This window comes from Tinamus guttatus, unplaced genomic scaffold (genome assembly GCF_059628265.1).
Source record: "Tinamus guttatus ecotype Peru unplaced genomic scaffold, ASM5962826v1 Tinamus_guttatus_pri_ptg000171l, whole genome shotgun sequence".
Taxonomy (NCBI): domain Eukaryota; kingdom Metazoa; phylum Chordata; class Aves; order Tinamiformes; family Tinamidae; genus Tinamus; species Tinamus guttatus.
In genome coordinates, this window is record NW_028288705.1 from 773,735 (window position 1) to 789,997 (window position 16,263).

General features: G+C 38.6%; 1 protein-coding gene across 1 annotated transcript in view; it reads left to right on the plus strand.

Moving 5' to 3' along the window:
- The window catches only part of PTPRR (protein tyrosine phosphatase receptor type R), a 136,473-nt gene that overhangs the window by 72,366 nt on the left and 47,844 nt on the right, over window positions 1-16,263 (plus strand). Inside the window, exons 5-6 of the mRNA XM_088522954.1 lie at window positions 5,751-5,861; window positions 11,558-11,820. Coding sequence (XP_088379080.1) covers window positions 5,751-5,861; window positions 11,558-11,820 — 374 coding nt within the window. The remainder of the gene's footprint in view (window positions 1-5,750; window positions 5,862-11,557; window positions 11,821-16,263) is intronic.

Here is a 16,263-nt window from a genome sequence, read left to right on the forward strand (position 1 = left end):
TTTAGCTAATAGATCTGTGCAGCCTTCCACCACAATGGCCAAAAGCCTCACAGTCAGGATTGTGCATATGCCAACACTCTGTCTGTGCAGAAAGAAATTATTAATTATCCTTGTCTTCATAGGTGAGTGACTGACAGAGGTATTAGGAGTTCATCTCATATTTTAGCTGTTTATATCAAATGTATATATAGTGTATAGTTTGTAAATATAGTGTGTATATATATATATATTATATCTACCTAAAAAATATGTCGACTGTCTCTCTGTACTGTAAACCGAGGGAAAGAGACACCTTCAGTGGGCAGTCCATTCAATCTCTCAGATACCTCTTCTGAGATTGCTTGGTTTACTCTTTCTCGTGGGATTTAACTTAAGCTAGACACTCAGTTGTAGAGGATTAATTGTGAGATTGTGCCTATCTTAAGAATTTTTCCCAAGGTTTTATAGGAAAACCTGAGTGGAAGACCAAAGCTCTCTCCTTGAAGTTTCGGCGCATGGTATATCATAAATAGCAAAAATCTCAGTGGGTGTAGGTGAAGAGAAATATATTTCCATTTATTTCAGTAATAATTTGCCAATTTACATCTGTTGGTTCAGTTAAATTTTCTGTCTCAAAATGTATATCCTAGTTTCTTATTATGCAGTAGCTGGGAGAGCAGATTTCCTATATGCCTTTGCTGTAAGGAGCACTAGAGTTCTTTGCCGCCTGCTGTACAATGGGATGTGTAGGGGTGGTAATGCAGAAGTTTAAATTAATGGAGTCTCTCCATTTCAGAGATGCAGGGCAATGGCAATGTCTTCCATATGTCCATTCCTTTACAATGTCCTGTTGTTGTTGTAGCATCTGCTTTTTTTTATGATCTTAACACTGTGTCTAAAGTGGAATTCAGGATTATATTCTGATCTGTGGTGTGTGGCAGTGTTAACATTCTTAGAATAAAAAGCTACTGAAAAGCTATTGCTTGTTCATATATGGTATTAAATTCAGTGACCAAGGAAATCCATTTTACTGTGGTAAATTTGACTTCCTAAAGTCTTAAAACAGTTCTCAGAGAAAAAAAAAAAAAAAAAAAAAAAAAAAACAGTGGTTTTAGAGCTTAGCAGAGTAGATCCAGACTTGAAGTGGTTTTGGATAACAAAAATACCTGAAGTTATCATAAGTAAAATAAGGGGTTACTATCTTTTGTGAAGTAAGCTAAGTGCTAGCTGGAAGATGTGGTGCAAGGGAGAATTTCCCATTTGATAGTTTATTCCACATTATGCAATCCCAACATTTACAATTATACCCTCCTTACACAAAGCTTTTACTGTGTGGCTTTGAAGCACGAGATACTAACTTCTGTCAGAGAAAGAATCAAAGGAACTAATTGTTCACTTCAGGCCTACAGAACATTAAGTCAGTGTGAGGATTAGTGATCAAAACCCATAGCTTAGAAATCACAACAGCCTAGAAAAAGGCAACCGGGAGCAAAGCAGAGAACCAGGATGTGTTTCTGTGATCGCAAACGCCAAGGGAGCCCCACACCCGCACGGGTGACAGCGGAGCACGGCGGCAGCGGTTAGCGCCCGGCTCACGGCCTGCCCAAGTTGGTTGGCCCCATGAAGAGGGGCCTGGCTCCCCTGCAGGCCTTGCAACTTCCAGTAAAACATGAAGTCACAGCGCTTTATCGCACACACAGGCTAAGGCTGAATACTGGTATGGAAAGAAGTGCTGTGAAACAAAGTGACTTCGGAAATAGTCTTGGAGGAGGCTTTGACATGGGAGACAGTAAGTGGCTTTTCCCCCAGTGTCGTAGAAACCTGAGAGGTCACCGGTTCTTCTGCATGTTTTCACTGATGGGGGAAATGAATTCATTTGGAGAGCTTTCCTAACATGCCTTACCTAACATAGTTAAAATAGCAGAACAGACAAAACAATCCAGTATGAACTTGAATAACCCTATAGGAGCAAGTTCAGTTCCCAGCTCTCTGTGAGCTTTCATCTGTGCTCATAAATTGCCTTGCTTTCATTATCGTTTCAGCCTGAGGAACTAATTGGGGTTAACTAACCCAATTTAGGAACTCACCTTTCTTCCAGTGAACACTTACCCTTCCTGGCAGCTCCTCATATCTTGGCAGCATCTTTCAGTCTCAGGTTTTACACAGACTGCTTCAGGTCAAGGTCTCCCTTTTTATTATCAAGAGCTGGCTGCTCATTTTACTTACATGTAGAAATAGTCCACTAGGTTTGCATAATAAGACCAGAAGGCCCAGAGTGTGTCATTAATGTCTTTTTTTTAAAGAAAAAAAGTTTATTAAAATCATTTTTCTACACACATTTTTTCCAGTTTAGTTTAGCAAAGCAGACACTGATGTAGACAGTCTTATATGAGATCAGAAATAGCAAATGACTATTTAGAATGCATTGATTCTTCCGCGTCTTAAACACTGATTTCAAACTCTCTAAATAATTCTGTCTAAATGATTCATCTGATTGTGGAGACTTCTTAGAGGATGGACTCAGACACTGGGGGATTGACATATGGCAGTGGTGAGCCTTCCTCCTGAAGGCTGAAACTGCTGGAGCTCCCTGCGCTGGTCAGCGCTCCCGCTGCCATATTCCCTCCTGCCATCACCAGCTGCGGCTTTTTGTTTAGCGTTAGTTTGTTTGCCTGCTCTCTGATTGCTGTGGCACATTCCCGCTCCTCCAAAACTATCTGTAAGCCTTACTTGATTCTCAGGCAATAAAAGTTTCCCATCTGAGTGAGAAGTAATATGAACCAATCTAAACAGAACACATTTCCATGCTGGAGGCTTGGAGCCCATCGCTGGGCAGAAGCTCCCTCTCCCCCTTGCTTTTTCCTCACCGTTTGGGCTGTCCTGCTTATGTTTCTAGGGCGTTAGCACTTTGAATGAGCATAGCATATCCCTCTTATCAAGACTCTCAGACCTAGGGACAAAGTTCTGAATTAGTAGCAGTAACATTTCAAATGGCAATTTCTTATCATGGAAATGAAGTGACTCAACCACTGCAGGTCACAGACCCTTCAATCATTAGAGAGAAGTCTTAAGCAAGCATTTTGCTATGCTGAATGCTATTCAGTTAGACCCAGGGGAGAGATTTCATTAGTTAAGTAAAGGTGCCACTTCAGTGTTTCAGAATGGTGTGTCAGATATATTAGATACACATTTTTTAATTTTTTCTACATTGTTGGTTAATATTCATTGAAATTGATTTTTAGAATGACAAATTAGGGAAAATATGTCCTCAACGCAAGTGTATCACAGAGATTATCTCTTTTAGGCTCACTTGTGTGCATAAAGCATATCGCTCTATGTAAAATATCAAGTTTTATTACATTAATGAAGTGCAGTTAATTAACAGTCAGTCATTGTGTAAAAAATCCTATTAGCTCTTCTTTTACCTTCTAGTGTGTTTGTTCTTTCAGTGAAGTATTTTAAAGGAAAAAAAATACTCGGTTACAAAAAGTCAGCACAGCCAAATCTCCTTCAACTCTTGTTTTTTATCCAGATTTTCTCCTAAGAGATCTGAAACACTGGAGAGCCATCACCATGGGTAACCTACCCATGGCCAAACAGTTATCTTAGAGCTAATGGGCCAGGGCTGCAGTTGCTGCTCCCCTGAAGTTCAGCAAGAGCCCTGAGTGCCCAGCAGCTGCCAATGCTGGGCTCTATGGCGGCGTTAGGACCCGAGTCCTTGGCTGTGAACACAACAGAATGACCTCGCTGTGCCGAGGGAGCGAGTTGCTCAGAAAAGTACAGCACATTATAGTGGCCTCACTGTTTGAGGCTGTCTAGGAAGAATTTCTGCAGAAATGTTTGGCAAGATTTCCGTAACTAAAAGCTCTTTTTTTAAAGTTGCTCACTATTCAGGAGACTTCATAATCCTTGTCAAGCTATGGATACTTAAAGTGATTTTATGCCCAGATTGTGAACACTGTGCGCTCAAATATTCACACTAATTTTACAAGGTCAGTTTCTGTGGTTTAGCAGCAGAGAGTAAAGCATTTCCATTCTGGTCTCTGGCACTGTGACTTCCAAAACACTCTTATTTATAGATGCTTTTGGTTCTAGTGCAGCCAACTTTTAGTTATATGTATGTTAGCAAGGAAGTTTATAAATTAACCATGCTATCAAGTACTTCTCTGTGTGTTTGTATTTTGTGGCAGTGTGATCTGTAAACTGCACAAAATATAATCAACATTGTACTGTCCCTTTTTAAAGCAAGCACAGAGTAAGCCTGTGCTGAAGTAGGATACAGCATGCAGTGGGTTTTTGTCAGCCTTTATTCCGTTTCCCAAGCCATGCTCCTTCCTCAAAAGTCCTTAACACACAAATTCTATTTTATCAGCTATGTTTGGGGTGTTCGTGGACACAAGGAATTTTCTTGATACGCTGACTGCTCAAAAGAGCAAGTTAATTGGTGGCAAAGCGCAGTCTTCTGAGTAGGAACCATACGTGTTAAATACAGCTAAGTACTGGAGCATCTCTGTAGTGACCCAGCTACAGTGAGCTACTTTTAACTTCGAGTGGAGAGACTCATTCCTCCATGGAGAATGAGTGACTCCAACGGCTCATATGGAATGTCCTCAGAGAAGAAAAAAGAGCACATTCCTAATTCACGATTGCTGACCTGAGATCAGTTCCTAGAGAAGACAACTCAATTAATTAAACTATAAGTTTAATTGAAACTCTTAAGCTTCAATTCCCTAGGAAATTCCCTATGAAGGGGAAGCACTGAGACCTTGAACATTTACAGTAAAAACTGGAATTTAAGAAAGTTGCTTTGCTCAGTCTGACAACTGTATTAGAAATGCACAATTAAAAAAAAGACTGAATTTCTGTCTTGGAAATCCACAAAGGGGAAATCCTTGATTTGCAAGAATATACATTTTATCCTAAAAAGTAGAGAGCAGTTAGAATGAGAATACATCTGCTTTGTTCCTACTACCATATTTCTATTTGGAAACATAGTGAAATTCTTGTAATTTAATAGCTCAAACAAGTCTTCATGCTGCAATAAGGCCAAAAATAAATACTTTTAAAATTACTATTATTTAATATTCCCCAAGAATTCTGCAAATTTTAGTGTGCAGAGCTCTTTGGAAACATAGTATCAACAGGAACCCAAAGAAGACAAAGCATATTCAGAATTGCAGATATATGAATAATAAGATTATTTTCAGCAAATCAGAACTTTTTTTATCTATATATGTATATTGATGTACATATTCTAAAGGTTACAGGGCCAGACCTTCTTGACTTATGAAGGCAACTGGCAAATCACCTGTTCTCACATCTGAGTGAAGTGTAAACAGTTCAGAGGCTACGTGTGGGTGGTGGCGCAGGAGATAAGCAGCGCAGAGAAAAAGACAGTGTGAGCAGTTTCCTCAGCCCACGCAAGAGCAATGCCCTATTACCTGATGAGCCAGGTAGTTTCCAAGAAAGAACATGAGTCTTGTTTGCTTACCTTAAACCAGTCCATTGCTTGTGGAGGAAGATCATTTCAGCAGTCACTAGGAAGATCTTAGATCATCTTTCCTAGTGTTAGGAGCGGTGCAGTCAGCATGCTTATTAGCTAAGGTAGGTGTGAGAATGGCGGCATTCAAAAGAAATGTTGTATACTTTGGAATGTGAACTGCAACAAAGCTAAGGAAGATCATTAATGCCTGGCAAGAGCTGCTTAATCTGCACACGCTACTGTGTAACTTTTTTTCTTTCTTTCTTTCCTTTTTTGTTGCTTAATAAAGAAAAATGTTTTGCAAGGCCAGCGTGAAGCAGACAAAATCTGGAGCAAAGAAGGATTTTATGCAGTTGTCATATTTCTCAGCATCTTTGTCATTCTTGTAACTTGCTTAATGGTAAGTATGCTTTTTACCTTTTTTGTTGTTCTTTGCTTAGTGCTTTTCTCTGTCTGAAGGATAGAGTCATACATTCTTTATAAGAAAAGTATTTTCACAAAGCTGTCAGAAGTTCAGCTAGAAGGTAACAATTGTTACTCGGTGCTGTGAATCCAAAGCTTGATGACTAATAGAAATATACTGCTTTTTGCCATTTTGAGTCTAATAGAAAAAGGTAACTAGTAGGAAGCTGAAGAAATAAATAATGGACACTTAGCTCTGCAAAATAACTCTGTAGTGACTTGACTTATGACTTCTCAACCTTTTATTAAGGTCCCAGGATCCCTGAAATCACTTCAGCCTACAGTACTTCAGTTTTATGGGATAATAAAAACAATGCCACAATGTTGTCAATGCACAGTGGTTATATATTTTGAGAGAGAGAGAGGAAGAGAGAGGAAGAGAGAGACAGAAAGTCAGTATTCATATATTGAAAATATGAATTTTAAACTGAAGTGAGTAATAAGTCGCAGAGTGACCATGACATTCATTGACATTCATGTTGTGTGACTTCAGCGTCCAGTTTTCTGGGCATTAGTTGTACGTATAATGCTCTGAAAGTGAACTGTACAAGGACACAAAGGGCTTAAATAAGCCTCTACCACCACTGACTTACATTTTGCATTTTCTTTATGTTGTATCTCAAATACAACCTTCTCTGAACTGTATTTTTCTGCTGTGGTGCATAAATTTAAGAGTTTGCGGAATTCTGTGACAATTCTCAGCACTTCTGGACTCATAGTCTCTTGGGATCTTTTAAGATATTTGCTTTCAAAAATGTTTATTTTTCTGTAACTGAGAGGATTTTCCCACTTACGATCCTAAAAAGAGTATTTAAATTGAAGATTTTTTAAAATAATCACAATTATAACAAAGTCTTGTTTAAGCTCATAAAGTCTCCTTATGATTTTAAAGGGTTTATTTTCTCACGTAAATTGTTCTTTTCTATAACTTCTACCTCCTACTCAATTCCATTTCTCTGCACCATCTCATTGAAAGATAGCAGAGCAACTCTGAAAGTAAAACTTTTTGCTTCAGCATTACAGAACACAAGTTATTACTGACTGTTAAACTGAAACATAGAAAGCAGTATCTCACCTCATCCTGGTACTACACAATACTTTCATGGATTTCTTGGAATGTGATGGTACTGGGAGCTTTAAACCTTGCAGAGAACAGGATCAGAATTTTAAATTGTCTTAATATAGTAGAGAAAGATGTGAAGGAAAGCGAATGCTGCTCAGTAGGGACAAGAACTCTAATCAGATGCACAAATGTAGTGTAGGAAATACGTGGCAAAGCAATGGTTCCATGGGAAAGGCCTTGCAGTACAGCAAAGCACACAGTTGGGTAAATCAGTAACACCATGTTGTTGCCAAAATGAGAGTCCTTGTCCTGGGATGTGTGAGCGAGGATAGGATAAGTCCATTTCACCTGGCTCTGGTAATAATGTGGTTATAGTATTACATCTTGATATGTAGTTGTTTTTGGACACCACACTTCTGAAATGATGCGAGCCAGCAAGGAGGAGAAGTGGAAGAATGATCAGAGATACAGAAGAAACAAAATAATTTTGTTTGTTTATTGTAGAGGAAAGAAGACCAAGGAGAAACATATTCTGAACTATGGAAAGTTTTCCAAGGCTGTGATAGGGAGGAAGGCAATGCTTTGTCCACTGGGAATAGTGCAGCTGAAAGGGAGATTCAGTCAAATCGAGTCACTGCGTGCTGGAGTGCGTTGCCCGGGGCAGCTCTTGAGTGTTCATCAGCTGAGGTTTTAGATGGGCATCTGTCAGGAGTAGTTTGGGTACAGCTGTTTCCAGAGCTCAGACGGAAGGAAAGACTAGTAGACCTCTTGAACCCCCATTACAGATACATATGCTGTGGTCTTTTCTGCAGGCATCCATTTTTCTGTCCCCTCACTGGTCCAGTATACCCTTTCCTAGATGTACTACCAAGAAGTTTGGACCATACAAAACGAAACTGTCTCAGATTTTGTTGGGTCTGCTGATACATGGAGTATGTGCAATCTATAAGGCTAACAAACCATTCACATTGTTTTTAGTCTCACTTTACATGTGCCAGAATGGCTGTTTTGTGGAAAATAGGAATTCAGGGTTTAGAGTTCAACCATCACAGTCTGTCAGATCGTTAACATTTTAGGGCAACCATTCGACCTGAACTGAAGCAGCTCTGCCTTTAGTGACCATATGAGATCACTAATTCAGGTTCCAATAGCAGAACGATTAACCTGTGTTTCTAGATAAAAAGCTAGTGTCCATTACATTAAGAAATAGAAAGTAATTAATATATTGGTGATCAACAGTGGTTAGTGTCAGGCAGTTGAATTGTCAGTGTTAATGTTTTGTTTTGTGAAATTACTACAGAAATTGTAAAATATGCAGCCTTTTCTTTTAACTGGATTTTAAAAATCATGATGGTTCCCTGCACAGTTTTTAAACTGAGAGGACACTGCCTTAACAGCCAGTAGCTTTCTTAATGTTTGGCTGGAATTTAATAACTAGTAACAGTACTGAGAAAGCAAATACCTGGCCTCTATTACATAAAAAATCTACAGTGCAGGGTATTGTTGTGACTTGAGCTAGAGCAGCCATGAGGTAAATTCAGACCTATAAATTGCACCTCTGGGCTTGTGCGACGTATTTACTCATCTAGTCTTTGCTGTCAGCATATATGAGCCTTGTGCATCCCAGGGGGGATTCATCGTAAGTAGAGGTCACCAGGCAGCCCGTTGCTGTCCCTGTCAGCGCTCCTGACCAGGCACTCGCTTCCACTGGGAACATCGTACATCATTTATAACATATGCCAAGCAAGGTGCTAATTAAGATTAATTATTTTTAAATGATCCTGTGTGAAGCATAGGTCTCTGTACTTTTTCGTTTTATAGAGATGGAGTTGCAAGTTTAATACATAAAGCTATATTTGATAGTGGATTAAATTATTTGATAGTGGATTAAATTATTTACTATTTATATTTCTCATTAATTTAGCCTGTTTTGATATGTTTTCATGTCATGTTGTACATATTCATGGATGCATAAGTACCTTGTGAGTAGCCTGGAATTATCTGTTACATATTATAAAATATCTGTAGGTGGTTGTAATGATAGGCTTCTCTAAATGTTTTAGATGTCTAAATTTTGCCCATTGAAAATTTTAATTTTCAAAAATAGTTTTTATTCATTTAAAATGAAAAGTGTGAGCTATTTTAGTCAACAAATTGTGAGAGATGCATTGTTTTATTAATGGCTCTAATGTTTTATAAATTATGATCAGTATAATGTATTTCAGAATTCCTTTAGTAAGAAGAATATTGAATATAAAAAAAGCATTTCAGCCTACTGTTTCTCACATGACCTATCATTGCTTGTAAATTTACAGGTTTTCATGATTCATAAAATGGATTTCTGAAAGCCTTTTGACTATAGAATATGTGCAACTGATAGCAGCCCACCAACTTCAACTTTTACCTACTTAAAGAATTAATGTGAAATCAAAGATATATAATCTAATCACTTAATCATTGTGGGAGAGTTTTTAAGTTATTTGAACTGAAATAAGAAGTAAGAGTTAAAATCAGAATGCAGTTTTTATATATAAACTAGTCCTACATTGTCTGAATTCTTCTGTTCTGCTTCTGCAGAACTTTTTATAGAGCATGCAGCATCAGGGTATCCAAATGCCTCCCAGTAACATGTTAAACAACATGACTAACATCTGTCACATTTTTGTTCTTTCATCCTTTCCCCAGGGCTTGAGGGAAATTTTGCTGGTTGGTTTTCTTCTCATGTGCATGAACATACACACAACAGCGCTGCTCATACAGAGACAAGCACACAGACACATGTCAAAAAGTGCTTGCCAAGCGAGAACTCTTTATTATTATGAACAGTATTTTTTTTCCTTTAGTTTCTGCGAGATTTTCTTATATGGTCTTAGGTGCTCTAAACATTGTGAGGCAGAGAAGTTCCCTAGCACAGCTGCTCCATGTGACTGTTTCAAGATCTCTTCATCCCAGACACCTTAGTGGAGTCATTGTTTTCCTCTGAAGATGAACAGAAATAATTAGAAATATGACTTCTTAATGGCTAGTTAATGTCAGTTGTATCCTGGCTTGTCCACTGTGTTTTTGGCCATTTCCTGTTTGTTTTTCTTTAATTCATTAAAAAAATGGACTGCCCCAGGCTCTCTGAGGAAACGTTGTTAGCTCTTAAATCAAATGTGCTTCTTTAACTGTTTTCTATTTCCACTAGTTGCTGGCTATCTTTTTTTCTAGACTCTAATAGTAGAGTATTAAAAAGGATAGGAAATCATGCTAGTCCCAATTTTTGGAACATAAAAGCATAACCTCCTGGGTCTCCAAGGGAAGAAACTATGTCCAAAAATACCAGTCACAGAAAGGTATGGTGGACATTATCATAGCTGTGAATGTCTGAGCTCTGTATCTGTGGGTTACCAGAAACAAATGAGACCAAACCTGTCACTGGGGTGAAAAGAGGGTTAAAATATTTAGGCTAGGCCCTGTTTTATGTTTACTTATACCTGTTTGGTTTTCTGTAAAGTAATGGCCAAGAGCAGCTTATCTTATACCTACAATTTAATTCAGAATTCTTCTGAATGAACAGATGGTTTATGCAGCTAAATCTTGTTTAATGGGTGTACTGCTAATGACATTATGTCAATTCCCAGCTAAACCTCTAATACTAATCCTTGACAAAACAAATACATCAGACACATCCAGGCTTCACTGGAGAGGTATGAAGTTCATCCGCACAGTGCTGGGAGGGTGATGGCCACCAAGGCAGCAGCAGGGTTCATGGTAGGATCTGTCTGCAGGGCTTCGAGAGGCCTTGCTGCAGATAATCTGACATGCAAGTTCATACATGATAGTTGGACTGAGAATCCTGATATAATCATGTTTTTAGATATCAGTGTTTGTTCAGTAAAACAGACTCTTTTTTCAATGGCCACAGATCCTTAAATAGCTACACAGGCTATGCATCAGTTCAGCTTTATTATGGAGCAATGTTTGTTTATTTAAGGAAGTTATGAGTTGTTTTGTAAAAAAAAACTTTAGGGATATTTCATAGTAGTAGCAGGCTACCATTACAGAAATGACCTAGTAAAGTTATTCTGTTTAAGTATTAGCTCCATAAGAAATTACTAATGTTTTAAGAATATATACAATAAAATAAATTGAAGCTCTTATCATTAGAGAGAGCTATATCATAAGCATCTACATGATATTGTGCCATTGTCTTGTAGGTTAAAATTTTGATTTTTTTCTATAATTATTTTATTTATCAAGATTCCTTTCTTCACGGTGATTTTTGTGATTATTATCTTCCATTCTCTGTTTTTTATCTCTTTAATAATACAGCTGCTGGTATTGCAAATAATTCGTGGCTCACAATGAGAACTATTAAAATCCCTACCACCCACATATACGCACTGTGATTTTATAATGGAAATATTTATCCTGCTGTAGGAAACACCATGTAACAAAACTTGTGGATTACCTTCTAGAAATGAAAGCCATGTATCACAATCTCGCCTAGCATTTGTGATGCTTTCCTTACCTTGTTTACAAGGAAATTGGGTTTAAAATGAGTGGACTTTTCATCTCTGTTTCTGTAGGTTTTGTACAGACTAAAGGAGAAGATCCAGTTATCCCTGAGACAAGAGAAGGAAAAGAAGCAGGAGATCCATCTCTCACCCCTTCCCCTCCAGACATCTCAGTCCGAGTACAAGACCACCAACAGCATGGTCCAGCCTGAACAGGCTCCAAAAGTTGTAAATGTTGTAGTCGACCCTCAAGGCCAATGTGTTCCTGAGCTCAAACCTCCTCTGCCTGCCAGTCCATCTCCTTTCAGAATGAAACCTGTAGGGCTCCAGGAAAGGTAGGACGGTGTCCCAGCATGCTGAGGATTTATTCTGCTATGCTATACTTGTGCTGCGTGACTTGAGATGTGTCTCTTCTGTCAATGAACAGATCTGGCCCTCCAAATACATAAGAATTGGTATTTCGGTCTGTTTATCTTATTGGTATTTCCTCATTTTCATACGAACAAAGATCCAGGGATTTGAGTTCAGAATAACTGGAATTCTTGTTGCTAATTTGCTTATTTTCCTTTCCAGCAATTACCCAAATATTTTATTTTTTAGTTTCATTGATTTCTGTCTCTTTTTTGCCCTGAAAATACAGATGGGGGGACACACAAAGGCTGATTACATTTCTCCAGCGCAGTTGTTCCACACTGCCAGGGAGCCCCTAATGCTTGTCAGCCTGACAAGCCTTTTTCCTCTCTCCTGTTCCAAGCAGCTTCGCAGAGGCATGGAGATGGGATAATGAATAGTTCTGTCCACCTTGCAAAAGGAAAAAAAAAAAAAAGGTAAAATGGAAAGGACCAGTGTGGGTAGTTCCAATTATAGAACTACCCACAGTTTAGAAATATCTTGTCATTCCCAGATTTTCCTAGATCAGACATTCCAAGCCTTGGGAAACATAGAAAGGAGCAAGATTTACATAAATTGAAAGCATTTGCCATCCTTGTACAGTGTTTCCATTTTCATCTTCAGATAATTTTCCTTCCTAAGCGCATGATGGGAGGGGAGTAGAGCAGTCCACAGTCTACAGATTTAGCAATAAGGAGAAAGAAGTGATTAGTAAAGAAACCGATACTTGTGCTCAGCTCCTCAGAAATACTCAGGCACCAAATATTGCCAAAAATCACTCATTCTACCTTTAGATAACTGGGCCAGTGTTCCCTTTATAAGACTAGTTATTCTTCCCACAGGAGAATGCACACTGACATCTGTCTCTCCTCTGTTAGAAACCTATATAATTTCTTGCCTGATGGCCGCAGGCAGCTTTCATAAAGCATCAGTGCTCTGAATAACTAACGTAGCATGCAGCAGTGTAACTGAACTCTTCTACCCCTGCACAGAAGATAAGTGAAAGAACAGGCGCAATGCAAATATGAAGGGAAAACCAGAATGAAAAGGAGACCAAGCGGAACGTTCTCTTTGAGGATTTTCAGAGTTTAGCAGTAGATCTGATTCAGCTTCAACAATGGGATTTCAAAGACAGAGATTTTATCAATGGCTTTAAGAGGCACAGACAGAGCTAAGAGATAGGGTTCAAAACTTCCACAAGTAAAAGATGCTGAAAGGCAGATCTGTCATAAAACATGTAGTGATACCGCTGCAGCTACAAAAATAAGGAATGGAGGAGGCAAGTAAATACACTTTCATAGTTGATCTCACTCCCCAAGTTCCCAAAAATACAGCATGTAAATACAGATATTATGTACAGTTTATAATACCTGGTATACATAACATGCATAATAGTTAAGAGGGACCAAGATGATGAAATTTAGTGAGGTAATTGGTAGGTAAGAACCAGCAAATAACTATTTGCACTTCTGAAACAACAAAAAAGTAAAATTTACTGATCTAGGATCTTAATTTTCACCACCGCAAATAGGAGCTTGGCCTTTAGTTCTTCTAAAGCAGTTTTCATCCCTTTGAAAGATGTTCTGAGTCAGATATGTCAAAATGGAGACCTGAAATACAGAGAGGAAGCAAAACCTAATGTTTGATCAAACAAGCCAGACATTTCAGCTTATTACTAAAAGGAAGTTAAAGCAACCAAGCACTTTGGTTTCTACTGTAAAAGAACACAAATAGCTGATTGTGAAAAAATGAAAGCTCTTGTGATAACACCCTTTTCTACTTTTTTTTTTCCTTTACCACAGCTGTACTTCTCAAGTTCATTTCTAAGAAATGGTATTTTATGTTTATTTTGAGCATCATGATCTGAAGGTCAGGGAATGTGAGGAAAAGAATTTTAGATAATCGACTTTCTTCTCTTCCTCTGAAGCAATCAGCTAGTATATATTTTTATTATTATTTATTTACTGCATTTTTACACACATTTTGAAACACAAAAACATTGGAAGCAAAAAAATGTAACTGATACAGCAACATATTTTATCTCAGACCTCATCTGATGCCCAGCCGTGTGGACAGTTTGAAATCTCATTCCACTTTCTTGCCCAACGAGAACTTTGTCCTAGATAGCTTTAGGTATGGAAGCAGTGGACTCTATAGTACGTATGTGCATGCTGCAAGCAGCCCACAATAAAACAAACTGCCCACAGTCCTCTTTCTGCTGACATAGAGTGGGAAAAAACCTGTAAGTCCCCTTCTGACCATAGCTGTAGCTTGGGTATACCCCATTCAGTAGCATTTGCTACCCTGATTTTGTTCTCTGCTCAGGGAAGGGAGCACCTGGGGCATGCTACTTGGGTAGAGATTTCTTGCCAAGTTCATCATTGTGATTTCTTTGACCTGGTGACTTGACACTTGTTCCTGAAAGTTATTTTCTAGATATTTGAATCTTCTATTCCTTAAGTGTGATCCCTAGTCATAAAATAAAATTACTATTATGATCCAGACTGAGAAGATTGTATCTTTTTGAAGAGAAATCACAGAACCATGGGCCACACCAGTGATCCAGCTGCTGTGCCTAGCCATCAGGTGGGAAATTTGTGACAGCGTCTCTGGAGGATGAGGCAGAAAAGCCTCATGATGCCTGCTTGTAGCTCTCCCCTCTCAGTACGTTGAATACTGCTCTGGGGAGCACATCTAAAAGCAAAAATATGGCAGAGCTGTGTATCTACAAAGCACCAAGTCAGCATCAGACCTTCCCAACCTTTCAGTTTTTAATAAGAATATTATTGCCTGGTACAGAGACAGAAGAATTGTTATTCAACAACTGTCTATCATCAAAATGATTCTGGGAGTTTGCTCAGCCTCTAACAGTGTATTTTGCTTCTGAATATTAGAGCCAAGTCCATGTACATTTTTTGCTATTAATCTTTCTGAAAAGGCTCTTATTCAGCAATTTATGTAAGGAACAGTTTCCTTGGCAGATTATGCAACATTTTCATCATCAAATGTGTATAACGCTCAAAATTATTTCTGTGTGACATAGTCACATATCAAGGCTTGTGCCTTGATTAATGCACTTGTAAATAAGGCTTATTCCTGTGTCTTATTTCTGGATCCGTGGTAGCTTCAGAAGTGCAGAAAAGTGGTACATTTTGAACAGCGGAGGTAAAAGATATCCGGTCTGTCAGACCAAGTATTGTCATGGATTTGATAATAAAGAATACAAAAAAATCATGCTACCTGATTTCCAACTAACCACAGCTGGAGCAAACCTCACAGTTCACTTCCCCAGCTGCCACTGCGCGGGAGGCCCCGTGAGCTCCGTTAGAACCGGCGCGACGCGAATGTTCCCGTGATTTGTGCAGCCCGTGCGTGGGCCCTGGGCCCCGCAGCCCCGCGCTCCGGCGAGGGGACAGTGACACCTAGAGCAGCCAGAAAACATTGCCGTGCGTTTCTGCCCTGCGTTTCTGTTTCGGTAACTCTAAAGTAAGGATTTGGTGTCAAGCTGGCTAGCATTTTTTTTTTAATTTAGCTTTATCTGTAGTTCTCAGTGGAGAGAAGCTTTCATGGGCCTATCCATGAATGCTGCATCAGCATTTATTTTTCTACTTAGGCTTTATTCAGCCTATTCAGAACAATGTAGAACGTTTTCATCAACAGAGTAAGGCTTCATTTTATTCTGCTGGCTGGCACAACAATCATCTTGCTTTGAAGGGTTCCAGCCAAAATCAGAATCTGATCAAGTAAATTTCCTTTTGACATATCAAGCATCGAAAATTAATAGTAAATTCAGTAACTTGTCAAAACACAGACATTTTTGGCATTATAAAGATGAATATATATAAAGAAAAATTACTACAGCAGCAAAGTGTTCACCTGTTTAGCATACAGGTTTACCCCTTTCCCCAGCCACTACTACTGTGAGTTTTAGTTCTGGTATTATTTGTGACTAGGACCATGATATTTCAGCTAACTAATGCAGAATAACATATTTTGTTAAAATTATTTAGTTACTAACTAGCATAGAAAAGCACATGGAAAGAGACAGAAGGCATGGAAAGAAGTTATTGCACTATGTATATTAAAAATACATGAATAGCCCTCATTAAAGTCTTCTTAAGCATTTGTATTCCATCCTAGCTAAAGAGACCTAAAACTTTTTTATCTAAACAATTTGTGGAAAAAAATGTAGCCCTGTGTTTTCTCAGTCTATTACAAATTTGTTAGATAGTGATTCTGTCTCAGGGGGAGATCTTGTTTTGCTCACATATCTGGGTGCTAGAGGCAAGTAAGAAAGATCCTCTTTCTGACCCAGGATCATTTTACAGGTGCTTCCTACACAGTTTTTTTATGTGCAAATAAATAGCAGAGTAGCAAATAAAAAAGTC